At 43.5% G+C, this 17,151-nt stretch overlaps 1 protein-coding gene across 50 annotated transcripts in view; it reads left to right on the top strand.

Annotated features, from left to right (window-relative positions):
* Positions 1-17,151, top strand: part of TTN (titin) — a 270,562-nt gene that overhangs the window by 221,051 nt on the left and 32,360 nt on the right. For all 50 annotated transcript variants that reach the window (XM_057316425.1, XM_057316423.1, XM_057316417.1 and 47 more), the window contains one exon: positions 31-17,136. In XM_057316425.1, the coding sequence (XP_057172408.1) occupies positions 31-17,136 (17,106 nt within the window). The remainder of the gene's footprint in view (positions 1-30; positions 17,137-17,151) is intronic.

Raw genomic sequence — 17,151 nt, 5'->3', positions numbered from 1 at the left:
TACACTTTTGTGTCTTTCCTTCTGTTTCAGATCCCCCAGGCCCACCTTCAAATGCACGTGTCACTGATACTACCAAAAAGTCTGCTTCTTTAGCATGGGGCAAGCCTCATTATGATGGAGGACTTGAAATCACTGGCTATATCGTAGAGCATCAAAAAGTAGGAGAGGAGGCCTGGATAAAAGATACAACAGGAACTGGTGTCCGAATCACTCAATTTGTTGTCCCTGATCTTCAGACTAAAGAAAAATACAATTTTAGAATCAGAGCCATCAACGATGCAGGTATCGGGGAGCCAGCAATAATTACAGATGTTGAAATTGTAGAACGGGAAATGGCTCCTGATTTTGAACTAGATGCCGAGCTTCGAAGAACACTTGTTGTTAGAGCGGGACTCAGTATTAGAATATTCGTGCCCATTAAAGGTCGTCCTGCTCCTGAAGTGACATGGACCAAAGATGACATCAACCTTAAAAACCGAGCTAACATTGAAAACACGGAATCATTTACTCTTCTGATTATACCAGAATGTAACAGATATGACACTGGTAAATTTGTCATGACCATTGAAAACCCTGCTGGGAAGAAAAGTGGCTTTGTTAATGTCAGAGTCCTGGATACCCCAGGACCCGTCCTTAACCTGAGGCCTACAGACATCACAAAGGACAGCGTCACCCTGCACTGGGACCTCCCTCTGATAGATGGGGGCTCCCGTATAACAAACTACATTGTGGAGAAACGAGAAGCAACACGGAAATCTTATTCCACAGTCACCACGAAGTGCCATAAATGCACATATAAAGTTACTGGCCTGTCAGAAGGATGTGAATACTTCTTCAGAGTGATGGCAGAAAACGAATATGGAATTGGTGAGCCAGCAGAAACAACAGAACCTGTGAAGGCCTCAGAAGCACCGTCCCCACCAGACAGTCTGAACATTATGGACATAACTAGGAGCACAGTCAGCCTGGCATGGCCTAAACCAAAGCACGATGGTGGCAGTAAGATCACTGGCTATGTGATCGAAGCCCAAAGAAAAGGCTCTGACCAATGGACCCATGTCAGCACCGTGAAGGGGTTAGAATGTGTCGTGAAGAATCTAACCGAAGGGGAAGAATACACCTTCCAGGTGATGGCAGTGAACAGTGCAGGAAGAAGTGCCCCTAGAGAAAGCAGACCCGTCATTGTCAAGGAGCAGACCACGCTTCCAGAACTGGATCTTCGTGGCATTTATCAGAAACTAGTCATCGCCAGAGCTGGTGAGAACATCAAAGTGGAAATTCCAGTGCTTGGTCGGCCAAAGCCCACGGTTACGTGGAAAAAAGGAGACCAGATTCTTAAACAGACACAGAGAGTTAATTTTGAAAATACAGCCACTTCAACCATCTTAAATATCAACGAGTGTGTAAGAAGCGATAGCGGGCCCTATCCATTAACAGCAAGGAACATTGTAGGAGAGGTTGGTGATGTCATCACCATTCAAGTCCACGATATCCCAGGGCCACCTACTGGACCAATCAAATTCGATGAAGTTTCATCTGATTTTGTAACCTTCTCTTGGGACCCACCTGAGAACGATGGAGGTGTACCAATAAGCAACTATGTAGTAGAAATGCGACAGACAGACAGTACTACATGGGTTGAATTAGCAACCACTGTCATACGCACTACCTATAAAGCCACTCGCCTTACTACCGGAGTGGAGTATCAATTCCGGGTAAAAGCTCAAAATAGATATGGAGTGGGACCAGGCATCACATCTGCATCTATAGTTGCCAACTATCCATTTAAGGTTCCTGGGCCTCCTGGGACCCCTCAGGTGACTGCAGTTACCAAGGATTCAATGACAATTAGCTGGCATGAGCCTCTTACTGATGGTGGAAGCCCCATTTTAGGATACCACGTTGAAAGAAAAGAACGAAATGGTATTCTCTGGCAGACTGTGAGCAAAGCATTAGTACCAGGCAACATTTTCAAATCAAGTGGACTTACAGATGGTATTGCTTATGAATTCCGAGTGATTGCAGAAAACATGGCAGGGAAAAGCAAGCCGAGCAAGCCATCTGAACCTATGCTTGCTTTAGATCCCATTGACCCACCTGGGAAACCAATTCCTCTAAATATTACTAGACACACAGTGACACTTAAATGGGCTAAGCCTGAATACACTGGAGGCTTTAAAATTACCAGTTATATAGTTGAAAAGAGAGACCTTCCCAATGGGCGGTGGCTGAAGGCCAACTTTAGCAACATTCTGGAGAATGAATTTACGGTCAGCGGCCTAACAGAAGATGCTGCCTACGAATTCCGTGTGATTGCCAAAAATGCTGCTGGTGCTATTAGTCCACCATCTGAGCCATCAGATGCTATCACGTGCAGGGATGACGTTGAAGCACCAAGGATAATGGTGGATGTGAAATTTAAAGACACAGTAATACTAAAAGCAGGTGAAGCATTCAAGCTAGAAGCTGATGTTTCAGGTCGCCCACCACCAACAATGGAATGGACCAAAGATGGAAAGGAGCTTGAAGGCACAGCAAAGTTAGAAATAAGAATTGCAGATTTCTCTACTTACCTGATAAACAAGGATTCATCAAGAAGGGACAGTGGTGCCTATATCCTTACAGCAACGAATCCTGGTGGGTTTGCTAAACACATTTTCAATGTCAAAGTTCTTGATAGACCAGGCCCACCTGAAGGACCTTTAGCTGTATCTGAAGTGACATCAGAAAAATGTGTGTTGTCATGGTTGCCTCCACTGGATGATGGAGGTGCCAAAATTGATTACTATATAGTTCAGAAACGTGAAACCAGCAGATTGGCATGGACAAATGTAGCCTCAGAAGTCCAAGTGACAAAACTGAAGGTCACTAAACTTCTGAAAGGCAATGAATACATATTCCGCGTCATGGCTGTAAATAAATATGGAGTTGGAGAGCCACTGGAATCAGAGCCTGTGCTTGCAGTAAATCCTTATGGACCCCCCGATCCACCCAAAAACCCTGAAGTTACAGCTATTACTAAAGATTCGATGGTTGTCTGCTGGGGACATCCTGACTCTGATGGTGGAAGTGAAATCATCAATTATATTGTAGAACGGCGTGATAAAGCTGGGCAACGCTGGGTGAAATGCAACAAGAAAACTCTTACTGATCTAAGATATAAAGTGTCTGGACTGACAGAAGGACATGAATATGAGTTCAGGATTATGGCTGAAAATGCTGCTGGAATTAGTGCACCAAGTTCTACCAGTCCATTTTATAAAGCTTGTGATGCTGTGTTTAAGCCCGGCCCACCAGGTAACCCACGTGTTCTAGATTCGAGCAGATCATCCATTTCAATTGCTTGGAATAAGCCTATCTACGATGGCGGTTCAGAAATCACTGGGTATATTGTTGAGATTGCCCTGCCAGAGGAGGATGAATGGAAGATTGTCACTCCACCAGCTGGACTCAAGGCAACCTCTTACACCATCACCAACCTCGTAGAGAATCAGGAATATAAAATCCGCATCTATGCCATGAATTCTGAAGGAATGGGAGAACCTGCACTTGTTCCTGGAACTCCAAAGGCTGAAGAGAGGATGCTGCCTCCCGAGATTGAACTGGATGCTGACCTGCGTAAAGTTGTTACTATAAGAGCTTGCTGTACCCTGAGACTTTTTGTTCCAATCAAAGGAAGGCCTGCACCTGAGGTGAAGTGGACCCGGGAACATGGAGAATCCTTAGATAAAGCTAGCATTGAATCCACAAGCTCTTACACCTTGCTTATTGTTGGAAATGTAAACAGATTCGACAGTGGCAAATACATACTAACTATTGAAAACAGCTCAGGTAGCAAGTCTGCGTTTGTCAATGTTAGAGTACTAGACACACCAGGCCCTCCACAGGATCTCAAGGTAAAGGAGGTCACTAAGTCATCTGTCACATTGACATGGGAGCCTCCTCTCCTTGACGGAGGCTCAAAAATAAAGAACTATATTGTTGAAAAGAGGGAATCAACAAGAAAAGCATATTCAACTGTTGCAACAAACTGCCATAAGACGTCCTGGAAGGTAGACCAGCTTCAAGAAGGGTGTAGTTACTACTTCAGGGTTCTCGCTGAAAATGAATATGGCATTGGGTTGCCCGCTGAAACTGCAGAGTCTGTGAAAGCATCAGAACGACCCCTTCCTCCAGGAAAAATAACTTTGGTGGATGTCACCAGAAATAGTGTGTCACTGTCTTGGGAAAAACCAGAACATGATGGAGGCAGCCGAATTCTAGGCTACATTGTTGAGATGCAGAGCAAAGGTAGTGACAAATGGGCCACATGTGCCACAGTCAAAGTCACTGAAGCCACTATAACCGGATTAATTCAGGGTGAAGAATACTCTTTCCGTGTTTCGGCTCAGAATGAAAAGGGCATCAGTGATCCTAGACAACTGAGTGTTCCAGTAATTGCCAAAGATCTTGTCATTCCACCAGCCTTCAAACTCCTGTTCAATACTTTCACTGTACTGGCAGGTGAAGACCTAAAAGTTGATGTTCCATTCATTGGACGCCCTACACCTGCTGTAACCTGGCATAAAGATGACGTACCACTGAAGCAGACAACTAGAGTAAATGCAGAGAGCACAGAAAATAATTCACTATTGACAATAAAGGAAGCCTGCCGAGAAGATGTTGGACATTACACAGTTAAACTGACTAACTCGGCTGGTGAAGCTACTGAAACCCTTAACATTATTGTTCTTGACAAACCAGGGCCTCCAACTGGACCAGTTAAAATGGAGGAAGTGACAGCTGATAGTATTACTCTTTCCTGGGGCCCACCTAAGTATGATGGTGGGAGTTCTATCAATAATTACATTGTAGAAAAACGGGACACTTCCACAACCACCTGGCAAATTGTGTCAGCGACTGTTGCAAGGACAACAATAAAGGCTTGCAGATTAAAGACTGGATGTGAGTATCAGTTTAGGATTGCAGCTGAAAACAGATATGGAAAGAGCACTTACCTCAATTCGGAGCCTATCATAGCCCAGTATCCATTCAAAGTTCCTGGTCCTCCTGGCACACCATTTGTAATGCTCTCCTCCAAGGACAGCATGGAGGTACACTGGAATGAGCCAGTTAGTGATGGGGGTAGCAAAGTCATTGGCTATCATCTGGAACGCAAGGAAAGAAACAGTATCCTCTGGGTGAAGTTGAATAAAACACCCATTCCTCAAACCAAGTTTAAAACGACTGGCCTCGATGAAGGCATTGAATATGAATTTAGAGTCTCTGCAGAGAACATCGTGGGCATCGGCAAGCCAAGTAAGGTGTCAGAATGCTATATGGCTCGTGACCCATGTGATCCACCAGGGCGGCCAGAAGCAATTATTGTCACACGAAATTCCGTGACTCTCCAGTGGAAGAAACCTACTTATGATGGTGGAAGCAAGATCACCGGCTATATTGTAGAGAAGAAAGAATTGCCTGAGGGGCGCTGGATGAAAGCCAGTTTTACAAATGTCATTGACACTCAGTTTGAAGTAACTGGCCTAGTTGAAGATCACAGATATGAGTTCCGGGTAATAGCTCGAAATGCTGCAGGAGTGTTTAGTGAGCCTTCAGAAAGCACAGGAGCAATAACAGCAAGAGACGAGGTAGAGCCACCACGAATAAGTATGGATCCAAAATACAAAGACACAATTGTAGTTCATGCTGGTGAGTCGTTCAAGATTGATGCAGATGTTCATGGCAAACCAATACCGACCATTCAGTGGGTAAAAGGTGATCAGGAGCTTTCAAATACAGCTCGATTAGAAATAAAGAGCACTGACTTTGCCACGAGTCTCAGTGTAAAGGAAGCAATACGCAATGACAGTGGAAATTACATACTGAAGGCCAAAAATGTTGCAGGGGAGAGGTCAGTTACTGTAAATGTCAAAGTTCTTGATAGACCAGGACCACCTGAGGGACCTGTTCTAGTATCAGGAGTGACAGCAGAAAAATGCACACTAGCTTGGAAACCCCCACTACAGGATGGTGGGAGTGACATCATAAATTATATTGTGGAGAGGAGAGAAACCAGCCGCTTAGTTTGGACTCTGGTTGATGCCAACGTGCAAACTCTCAGCTGCAAGGTTACTAAGCTTCTCGAAGGCAATGAATATATTTTCCGTATAATGGCTGTAAACAAATATGGTGTTGGTGAACCACTAGAATCTGAGCCAGTGATTGCCAAGAATCCATTTGTAGTGCCAGATGCACCAAAGGCCCCAGAAATCACAACAGTGACCAAGGACTCAATGATCGTTGTATGGGAAAGACCAGAATCTGATGGTGGCAGTGAAATTCTTGGATATGTTCTTGAAAAACGCGATAAGGAGGGCGTTAGATGGACAAGATGCCACAAACGCCTGATTGGGGAATTGCGCTTGAGAGTAACTGGACTCCTAGAAAATCACAATTATGAATTCAGAGTCTCAGCCGAGAATGCTGCTGGACTTAGTGAACCAAGCCTGCCTTCTGGTTACCAAAAGGCTTGTGATCCTATTTATAAACCAGGACCTCCAAACAATCCCAAAGTCATAGATATTACCAGATCTTCTGTCTTCCTTTCTTGGAGCAAACCAATATATGATGGTGGCTGTGAAATTCAAGGCTACATTGTTGAAAAATGTGACGTGAGTGTTGGTGAATGGACCATGTGCACTCCACCAACTGGAATCAATAAAACAAATATAGAAGTAGAAAAGCTGTTGGAAAAGCATGAATACAATTTCCGTATCTGTGCTGTTAATAAAGCTGGAGTTGGAGAACATGCTGATGTCCCTGGACCTGTTATAGTTGAAGAAAAATTAGAAGCACCGGACATTGAACTTGACCTAGAACTAAGAAAAATTATAAATATAAGGGCAGGTGGCTCCTTAAGGCTCTTTGTCCCTATTAAAGGTCGTCCTACACCAGAAGTTAAATGGGGGAAGATGGATGGTGAAATCCGAGATGCAGCTATAATTGATGTCACTAGCAGTTTCACCTCTCTTGTTCTTGACAATGTCAACCGCTACGATAGTGGAAAATATACACTCACATTAGAAAACAGCAGTGGAACGAAGTCTGCCTTTGTTACTGTGAGAGTCCTGGACACACCAAGTCCGCCTGTTAACCTGAAAGTCACAGAAATCACAAAAGACTCAGTATCAATTACATGGGAACCTCCTCTGTTGGATGGGGGATCCAAAATAAAAAATTACATTGTTGAGAAACGTGAAGCCACAAGAAAATCATATGCTGCAGTGGTAACAAACTGCCATAAGAATTCTTGGAAGATTGAGCAACTCCAAGAAGGCTGCAGTTATTACTTTAGAGTCACAGCTGAGAACGAGTACGGTATTGGCCTTCCCGCCCACACTGCTGATCCTATTAAGGTTGCAGAAGTCCCACAACCTCCAGGAAAAATAACTGTGGATGATGTTACCAGAAACAGTGTTTCCTTGAGTTGGACAAAGCCTGAACATGATGGTGGCAGTAAAATCATTCAGTATATTGTGGAAATGCAAGCTAAACACAGCGAGAAATGGTCAGAATGTGCTCGAGTCAAGTCCCTTGAAGCAGTAATTACTAACCTAACTCAGGGAGAAGAGTATCTCTTTAGAGTTGTTGCTGTGAATGAAAAGGGAAGAAGTGATCCTAGGTCCCTTGCAGTTCCAATAGTTGCCAAAGATCTGGTCATTGAGCCAGATGTAAGACCTGCATTCAACAATTACAGTGTACAGGTCGGCCAAGATTTGAAAATAGAGGTGCCAATTTCTGGACGTCCTAAGCCAACCGTTACCTGGACTAAAGATGGTCTTCCACTGAAGCAGACCACAAGAGTCAATGTTACTGATTCACTTGACCTCACTGTACTCAGCATTAAAGAAACTCATAAGGATGATGGTGGACATTATGGAATCACAGTGACTAATGTTGTAGGTCAGAAAACAGCATCCATTGAAATTATAACTCTAGATAAACCTGATCCTCCAAAAGGACCTGTTAAATTTGATGAAGTCAGTGCTGAAAGTATTACTTTATCTTGGAATCCCCCATTATATACAGGGGGCTGCCAGATCACCAACTACATTGTTCAGAAAAGAGATACAACCACCACAGTATGGGATACTGTTTCTGCTACTGTTGCCAGAACCACGCTCAAAGTGACCAAACTGAAAACTGGTACAGAATACCAATTCAGAATATTTGCTGAAAACAGATACGGACAAAGCTTTGCCTTGGAGTCTGATCCAATTGTAGCTCAATATCCCTACAAAGAACCAGGCCCTCCAGGCACACCATTTGTCACAGCCATTTCCAAAGACTCCATGGTCGTTCAGTGGCATGAACCAATCAATAACGGTGGAAGCCCAGTCATAGGTTACCACCTTGAGAGAAAGGAAAGAAATAGTATTTTGTGGACAAAAGTCAACAAAACTATTATTCATGACACTCAGTTTAAAGCAGTCAATCTTGAAGAGGGCATTGAATATGAATTCAGAGTTTATGCTGAAAATATTGTTGGTGTAGGTAAAGCAAGCAAGAATTCCGAATGCTACGTAGCCAGAGATCCTTGTGACCCACCAGGAACCCCAGAAGCAATAATGGTTAAAAGAAATGAAATCACTTTACAGTGGACCAAACCTGCTTATGATGGTGGAAGTGTGATTACAGGTTACATTGTAGAGAAACGTGATTTGCCTGAGGGTCGCTGGATGAAGGCCAGCTTCACAAATGTCATTGAAACTCAATTTACTGTGTCCGGTCTTACTGAAGATCAAAGATATGAGTTCAGAGTCATTGCAAAGAATGCAGCTGGTACAATAAGTAAACCCTCTGACAGTACTGGACCAATAACTGCCAGGGATGAGGTTGAACTTCCAAGAATTTCAATGGATCCAAAATTCAGAGACACAATTGTGGTAAATGCTGGAGAAACGTTCAGGCTTGAGGCTGATGTCCATGGAAAGCCCCTACCGACCATTGAGTGGTTACGAGGAGATAAGGAAATTGAAGAATCTGCCAGATGTGAAATAAAAAACACAGATTTCAAGGCTTTACTTATTGTAAAAGATGCCATTAGAATTGATGGTGGACAGTATATTTTAAGAGCTTCCAATGTTGCAGGTTCTAAGTCATTCCCAGTAAATGTAAAAGTATTGGACAGACCAGGACCTCCAGAAGGTCCAGTCCAGGTTACCGGAGTCACTTCTGAAAAATGCACTTTAACATGGTCTCCACCACTTCAAGATGGTGGCAGTGATATTTCTCACTATGTCGTTGAAAAGAGAGAAACAAGTCGACTTGCCTGGACTGTTGTTGCTTCAGAAGTTGTGACCAATTCTCTGAAAGTTACTAAACTCTTAGAAGGGAATGAATATGTTTTCCGCATAATGGCTGTCAACAAGTATGGAGTTGGAGAGCCTTTGGAATCTGCACCAGTACTAATGAAAAATCCATTTGTGCTTCCTGGACCACCAAAAAGCCTGGAAGTCACCAACATTGCCAAGGACTCCATGACTGTCTGTTGGAACCGTCCAGATAGTGATGGTGGAAGTGAGATTATCGGTTACATTGTGGAGAAAAGAGATAGAAGTGGCATTAGGTGGATAAAATGTAATAAACGCCGCATTACAGATTTGCGTCTAAGAGTAACAGGATTAACAGAAGATCATGAGTATGAATTCAGAGTCTCTGCAGAAAATGCTGCTGGGGTTGGAGAACCAAGTCCAGCTACAGTTTATTATAAAGCTTGTGATCCTGTATTCAAACCTGGACCACCCACCAATGCACACATTGTAGACACCACTAAAAATTCAATCACACTTGCCTGGGGTAAGCCCATCTATGATGGTGGCAGTGAGATCCTTGGATATGTAGTAGAAATCTGTAAAGCAGATGAAGAAGAATGGCAAATAGTTACTCCACAGACTGGCCTGAGAGCCACTCGATTTGAAATTGCAAAACTCACTGAGCACCAAGAGTATAAAATACGAGTCTCTGCCCTCAATAAAGTTGGCTTAGGTGAGGCTACATCAGTTCCTGGTACTGTGAAACCAGAAGATAAACTTGAAGCACCTGAACTTGATCTTGACTCTGAATTAAGGAAAGGAATAGTTGTAAGAGCTGGTGGATCTGCCAGAATTCACATTCCATTCAAAGGTCGCCCAACACCTGAGATCACCTGGTCTCGAGAGGAAGGTGAATTCACAGATAAGGTCCAAATTGAAAAGGGGGTAAACTATACCCAACTATCAATAGATAACTGTGATAGAAATGACGCTGGAAAATACATTCTCAAGCTGGAAAACAGCAGCGGGTCTAAATCTGCTTTCGTAACTGTGAAAGTTCTTGACACCCCAGGACCACCACAAAATTTGGCAGTCAAAGAAGTGAAAAAAGATTCTGTCCTGCTGGTATGGGAACCACCCATCATTGATGGGGGTTCAAAGGTGAAGAACTATGTTATTGACAAACGTGAGTCAACCAGAAAAGCATATGCTAACGTGAGTAGCAAATGCAGCAAAACCAGCTTTAAAGTTGAGAATCTTACAGAAGGAGCCATTTATTACTTTAGAGTTATGGCGGAAAATGAATTTGGAGTTGGTGTTCCAGTGGAAACCGCTGATGCTGTGAAAGCCGCTGAACCTCCTTCCCCACCAGGAAAAGTGACACTCACTGATGTGTCCCAGACCAGTGCATCGCTGATGTGGGAGAAACCTGAACATGACGGTGGCAGCAGAGTCTTGGGTTATGTTGTTGAAATGCAGCCCAAAGGAACAGAAAAATGGAGTGTTGTGGCCGAATCCAAAGTCTGCAATGCAGTGGTTACTGGTTTGAGTTCTGGACAAGAATATCAGTTCCGTGTCAAGGCTTACAATGAGAAAGGAAAAAGCGATCCAAGAGTGCTTGGTGTTCCTGTCATAGCCAAGGACTTGACCATACAGCCTAGTTTTAAGTTACCATTTAACACATATACTGTCCAAGCTGGAGAAGATCTTAAAATTGAAATTCCAGTAATTGGCCGACCAAGACCTAACATTTCATGGGTCAAAGATGGTGAGCCTCTTAAACAGACAACAAGAGTAAATGTTGATGAAACAGCTACTTCAACGATTCTGCACATTAAAGAAAGTAACAAAGATGACTTTGGAAAATACACTATAACAGCAACAAATAGTGCAGGTACGGCAACAGAAAATCTCACCATCATTGTTTTGGAAAAGCCTGGACCTCCAATTGGACCAGTTCGGTTTGACGAAGTTAGTGCAGACTTTGTGGTCATCTCTTGGGAACCTCCTGCCTATACTGGCGGCTGCCAGATAAGCAACTACATTGTAGAGAAGCGAGATACAACTACCACCACTTGGCACATGGTCTCAGCAACAGTTGCGAGAACAACAATTAAAGTAACCAAACTGAAAACAGGCACTGAGTACCAGTTTAGAATTTTTGCAGAAAACAGGTATGGAAAGAGTGCCCCTCTGGATTCCAAACCAGTTATTGTACAATATCCATTTAAAGAACCTGGACCACCTGGAACTCCTTTTGTGACATCCATTTCAAAAGATCAGATGATTGTGCAGTGGCATGAGCCAGTTCATGATGGAGGAAGCAAAATTATTGGCTACCATCTTGAACAGAAAGAAAAGAACAGCATTTTATGGGTCAAATTGAATAAGACTCCCATTCAAGACACCAAATTCAAAACAACTGGGCTCGATGAAGGCCTTGAGTATGAGTTCAAAGTTTCTGCTGAAAATATTGTTGGCATTGGCAAGCCTAGCAAAGTATCAGAATGCTTTGTTGCTCGTGATCCATGTGACCCACCTGGTCGCCCTGAAGCCATTGTCATCACAAGAAACAATGTTACACTGAAATGGAAGAAACCTGCCTACGATGGTGGTAGCAAGATAACAGGTTATATTGTAGAAAAGAAAGATCTACCTGATGGACGCTGGATGAAAGCCAGCTTTACCAATGTATTAGAAACTGAATTTACAGTGAGTGGACTTGTGGAAGACCAAAGATATGAATTTAGAGTAATTGCAAGAAATGCAGCTGGCAACTTAAGTGAACCATCTGAAAGCACTGGTGCCATTACTGCCAGAGATGAAATTGATGCACCAAACGCCTCCCTGGATCCAAAATATAAAGACGTAATCGTTGTTCGTGCAGGAGAGACTTTTGTCCTTGAAGCTGATATCCGCGGCAAGCCTATACCTGATATTGTTTGGTCAAAAGATGGAAAAGAGCTTGAAGAGACGACTGCTAGGATGGAAATTAAATCTACTATTCAGAAAACCACTCTTGTTGTCAAAGACTGTATACGTACTGATGGAGGACAGTATATTCTGAAACTCAGCAACGTTGGCGGTACAAAGTCCATACCAATCACTGTAAAGGTACTTGACAGGCCAGGGCCCCCTGAAGGACCTCTGAAAGTTTCTGGAGTTACTGCTGAGAAATGTTACCTGGCATGGAACCCACCTTTACAGGACGGTGGTGCTAATATTTCACATTACATCATTGAAAAGAGAGAAACAAGTAGACTCTCCTGGACCCAGGTTTCAACTGAGGTACAGGCCCTTAACTACAAAGTCACTAAACTTCTTCCTGGTAATGAGTACATTTTCCGTGTCATGGCTGTGAATAAATATGGAATTGGAGAGCCCTTGGAATCTGAGCCTGTTATAGCCTGTAATCCGTATAAGCCACCAGGTCCTCCTTCACCCCCTGAAGCCTCAGCAATCACCAAAGATTCTATGGTAGTAACATGGGCACGCCCAGTGGATGATGGAGGTGCCGAAATTGAGGGCTACATTCTTGAAAAACGAGATAAGGAAGGCATTAGATGGACCAAGTGCAACAAGAAAACTCTAACAGATCTCCGATTCAGAGTAACTGGCCTTACCGAAGGTCATTCCTATGAGTTCAGAGTCGCTGCTGAAAATGCAGCTGGTGTGGGTGAACCCAGCGAGCCATCTGTTTTCTATCGTGCATGTGATACCTTATATCCACCAGGTCCACCAAGTAATCCAAAAGTGACAGACACTTCCAGATCTTCTGTCTCCCTGGCATGGAGTAAGCCAATTTATGATGGTGGTGCACCTGTTAAGGGCTATATGGTGGAGGTCAAAGAAGCCGCTGCTGATGAATGGACAACCTGCACTCCACCGACAGGATTACAAGGAAAGCAGTTCACAGTGACCAAGCTAAAAGAAAATACTGAGTATAACTTCCGTATTTGTGCCATCAATTCTGAAGGTGTAGGTGAACCTGCAACTATACCTGGCTCAGTTGTTGCTAAAGAGAGGCTAGAGCCGCCAGAAATAGAACTTGATGCTGATCTCAGAAAGGTGGTCATTCTGCGGGCAAGTGCTACTTTACGCTTATTTGTCACAATCAAAGGTCGACCAGAACCTGAAGTTAAATGGGAAAAGGCCGAAGGCACTCTCACAGAGAGGGCCCAGATCGAGGTGACCAGCTCCTACACAATGTTGGTAATTGATAATGTTACCAGATTTGATAGCGGTCGGTATAATCTGACACTAGAAAATAACAGCGGCTCCAAAACAGCTTTTGTTAACGTCAGAGTTCTTGACTCGCCAAGCGCCCCTGTGAATTTAAATGTAAGAGAAATAAAGAAAGATTCGGTGACATTGTCTTGGGAGCCACCACTTATTGATGGCGGAGCTAAGATTACAAACTACATTGTTGAAAAACGAGAAACTACAAGAAAAGCATACGCTACTGTTACAAACAATTGCACGAAGAATACTTTTAAAATTGAAAATCTACAGGAGGGATGTTCTTACTACTTCCGAGTCTTGGCTTCCAATGAATACGGGATTGGTTTGCCAGCTGAAACGACTGAACCCGTTAAAGCTTCTGAACCACCCCTCCCACCCGGAAGAGTGACTCTTGTTGATGTGACCCGTAACACAGCTACAATCAAGTGGGAGAAGCCAGAAAGTGATGGTGGCAGCAAAATTACTGGTTATGTAGTTGAAATGCAGACTAAAGGGAGTGAAAAATGGAGCACTTGCACACAAGTTAAGACTCTAGAAGCGACTATATCTGGCCTAACTGCGGGAGAAGAGTATACCTTCAGGGTAGCTGCAGTCAATGAAAAGGGAAGGAGTGATCCGAGACAACTTGGAGTGCCAGTAGTTGCAAGGGATATTGAAATAAAGCCCTCCGTCGAGCTTCCTTTCAATACTTTCAATGTAAAGGCTAGGGACCAACTTAAGATTGATGTTCCATTTAAAGGAAGACCTCAAGCTACTGTAAGCTGGAAAAAGGATGGTCAGATTCTTAAAGAAACCACAAGGGTCAATGTTTCTTCTTCAAAGACTGTAACATCACTATCTATTAAGGAAGCTTCCAGGGAAGATGTTGGAACTTACGAATTATGTGTTTCGAACAGTGCTGGATCCATAACAGTTCCTATAACTGTAATTGTCCTCGACAAACCAGGGCCTCCAGGACCTGTTCTCATTGATGAAGTTAGCTGTGACAATGTAACAATTTCCTGGAGTCCTCCAGAATATGACGGTGGCTGCCAAATTAGCAATTACATCGTCGAAAAGAGAGAAACCACTTCTACCACATGGCATGTAGTTTCACAGGCAGTTGCGAGAACATCCATTAAAATAGTTCGTCTGACAACAGGAAGTGAGTATCAGTTCCGTGTTTGTGCAGAAAACCGCTATGGCAAGAGCTCCTACAGTGAATCTAAACCTGTTGTTGCAGAGTATCCATTCAGCCCTCCAGGTCCTCCCGGCACTCCTAAAGTTGTGCATGCCACAAAATCTACCATGATTGTAAGCTGGCAAGTGCCAGTTAATGATGGAGGAAGTCGAGTAATTGGCTATCACCTTGAATATAAAGAGAGAAGCAGCATTCTTTGGTCAAAAGCAAATAAAATCCTCATCGCTGATACACAAATGAAAGTCTCCGGCCTTGATGAAGGACTGATGTATGAGTATCGTGTATATGCTGAGAACATTGCTGGAATTGGTAAATGCAGTAAATCTTGTGAACCAGTCCCTGCAAGAGATCCCTGTGATCCTCCTGGACAACCTGAAGTCACAAATATCACAAGAAAATCAGTGTCGCTTAAATGGTCTAAACCACATTACGACGGTGGAGCTAAGATCACAGGATACATTATCGAACGTAGAGAACTACCAGATGGCCGATGGCTGAAGTGCAATTTTACTAACGTACAAGAAACATACTTTGAAGTAACTGAACTTACTGAAGATCAGCGTTATGAATTCCGGGTTTTTGCAAAGAATGCAGCTGACTCAGTTAGTGAACCATCTGAATCCACTGGGCCTATTACAGTTAAAGACGATGTTGAGGCTCCAAGAATTATGATGGATGTCAAGTTCCGAGATGTTATTGTTGTCAAAGCTGGAGAGGTCCTTAAGATAAATGCAGACATCGCAGGGCGACCTCTGCCGGTAATTTCCTGGGCCAAGGATGGGGTAGAAATTGAAGAAAGAGCAAGAACAGAAATTGTCTCGACAGACTATAATACTTCGTTAACAGTGAAAGACTGTATCCGACGAGACACTGGCCAGTATGTACTAACACTAAAGAATGTTGCAGGAACTCGGTCTATGGCAGTTAACTGCAAGGTACTTGATAAGCCTGGCCCACCAGCAGGACCACTTGAAATAAATGGCCTCACAGCTGAGAAATGCTCACTTTCCTGGGGACCGCCCCAAGAAAATGGTGGTGCAGATATCGACTATTACATTGTAGAAAAACGTGAAACAAGCCACCTCGCATGGACAATATGTGAAGGAGAATTAAGGACAACATCCTGTAAAGTAACCAAGTTACTCAAAGGCAACGAATACATCTTTAGAGTAACAGGTGTTAATAAATACGGTGTTGGTGAGCCCCTAGAGAGCGTGGCAGTAAAGGCACTAGACCCATTTACAGTTCCAAGTCCACCCACATCTCTGGAAATTACATCTGTGACCAAAGAGTCCATGACCCTTTGCTGGTCAAGACCGGAGAGTGATGGAGGCAGTGAAATCTCTGGATATATAATTGAAAGGCGAGAGAAAAACAGCCTACGATGGGTGCGTGTAAACAAAAAACCAGTTTATGACCTGAGAGTGAAATCAACCGGACTTCGGGAAGGATGTGAATATGAGTACCGAGTTTATGCAGAAAATGCTGCTGGCCTGAGCCTTCCAAGTGAAACCTCTCCCTTAATTCGGGCAGAAGATCCAGTATTCTTGCCATCTCCTCCATCCAAACCCAAAATTGTGGACTCAGGCAAGACAAATATAACTATTAGCTGGGTTAAGCCCTTGTTTGATGGCGGGGCCCCAGTAACTGGATACACTGTAGAATATAAGAAATCTGATGAAACTGAGTGGGAGACTGCCATTCAGAACTTAAGAGGCACAGAATATACCACAGGCGGACTAACAACAGGAGCCGAGTATGTGTTTAGAGTAAGATCTATCAATAAGGTTGGTGCTAGTGATCCCAGTGATAGCTCCGATCCCCAAGTAGCAAAAGAAAGAGAAGAAGAACCTGTATTTGATCTTGACAGTGAAATGAAGAAGACCTTGATTGTCAAGGCCGGTGCCTCATTTACCATGACCGTACCTTTCCGGGGAAGACCAGCACCTAGTGTCTTGTGGAGTAAGCCAGACAGTGACCTCCGCACTAGAGCTTATATTGATTCCACAGACTCTCGTACGTCACTTACTATTGAAAATGCCAACAGAAATGATTCCGGAAAATACACAGTAACAATTCAGAATACTGTGAATGCTGCTTCACTGACCTTAGTTGTCAAAGTTTTAGATTCTCCTGGTCCTCCAACCAATATCACTGTACATGACATAACCAAAGAGTCTGCAGTGTTATCCTGGGATGTTCCTGAAAACGATGGTGGAGCACCAGTGAAGAATTACCACATAGAAAAACGTGAGGCCAGTAAGAAAGCATGGGTCTCTGTGACCAACAACTGTAACCGCCTCTCCTACAAAATCACCAACTTACAAGAAGGGGCAATTTACTACTTCCGAGTCTCTGGAGAGAATGAGTTTGGTGTTGGTGTACCAGCTGAAACAAAGGAAGGCGTAAAAATAACAGGTATGTTTTAAGAAC

Source organism: Ursus arctos, unplaced genomic scaffold (genome assembly GCF_023065955.2).
Source record: "Ursus arctos isolate Adak ecotype North America unplaced genomic scaffold, UrsArc2.0 scaffold_1, whole genome shotgun sequence".
NCBI classification, from domain to species: domain Eukaryota; kingdom Metazoa; phylum Chordata; class Mammalia; order Carnivora; family Ursidae; genus Ursus; species Ursus arctos.
This window is presented reverse-complemented; position numbering and strand designations above follow the sequence as displayed.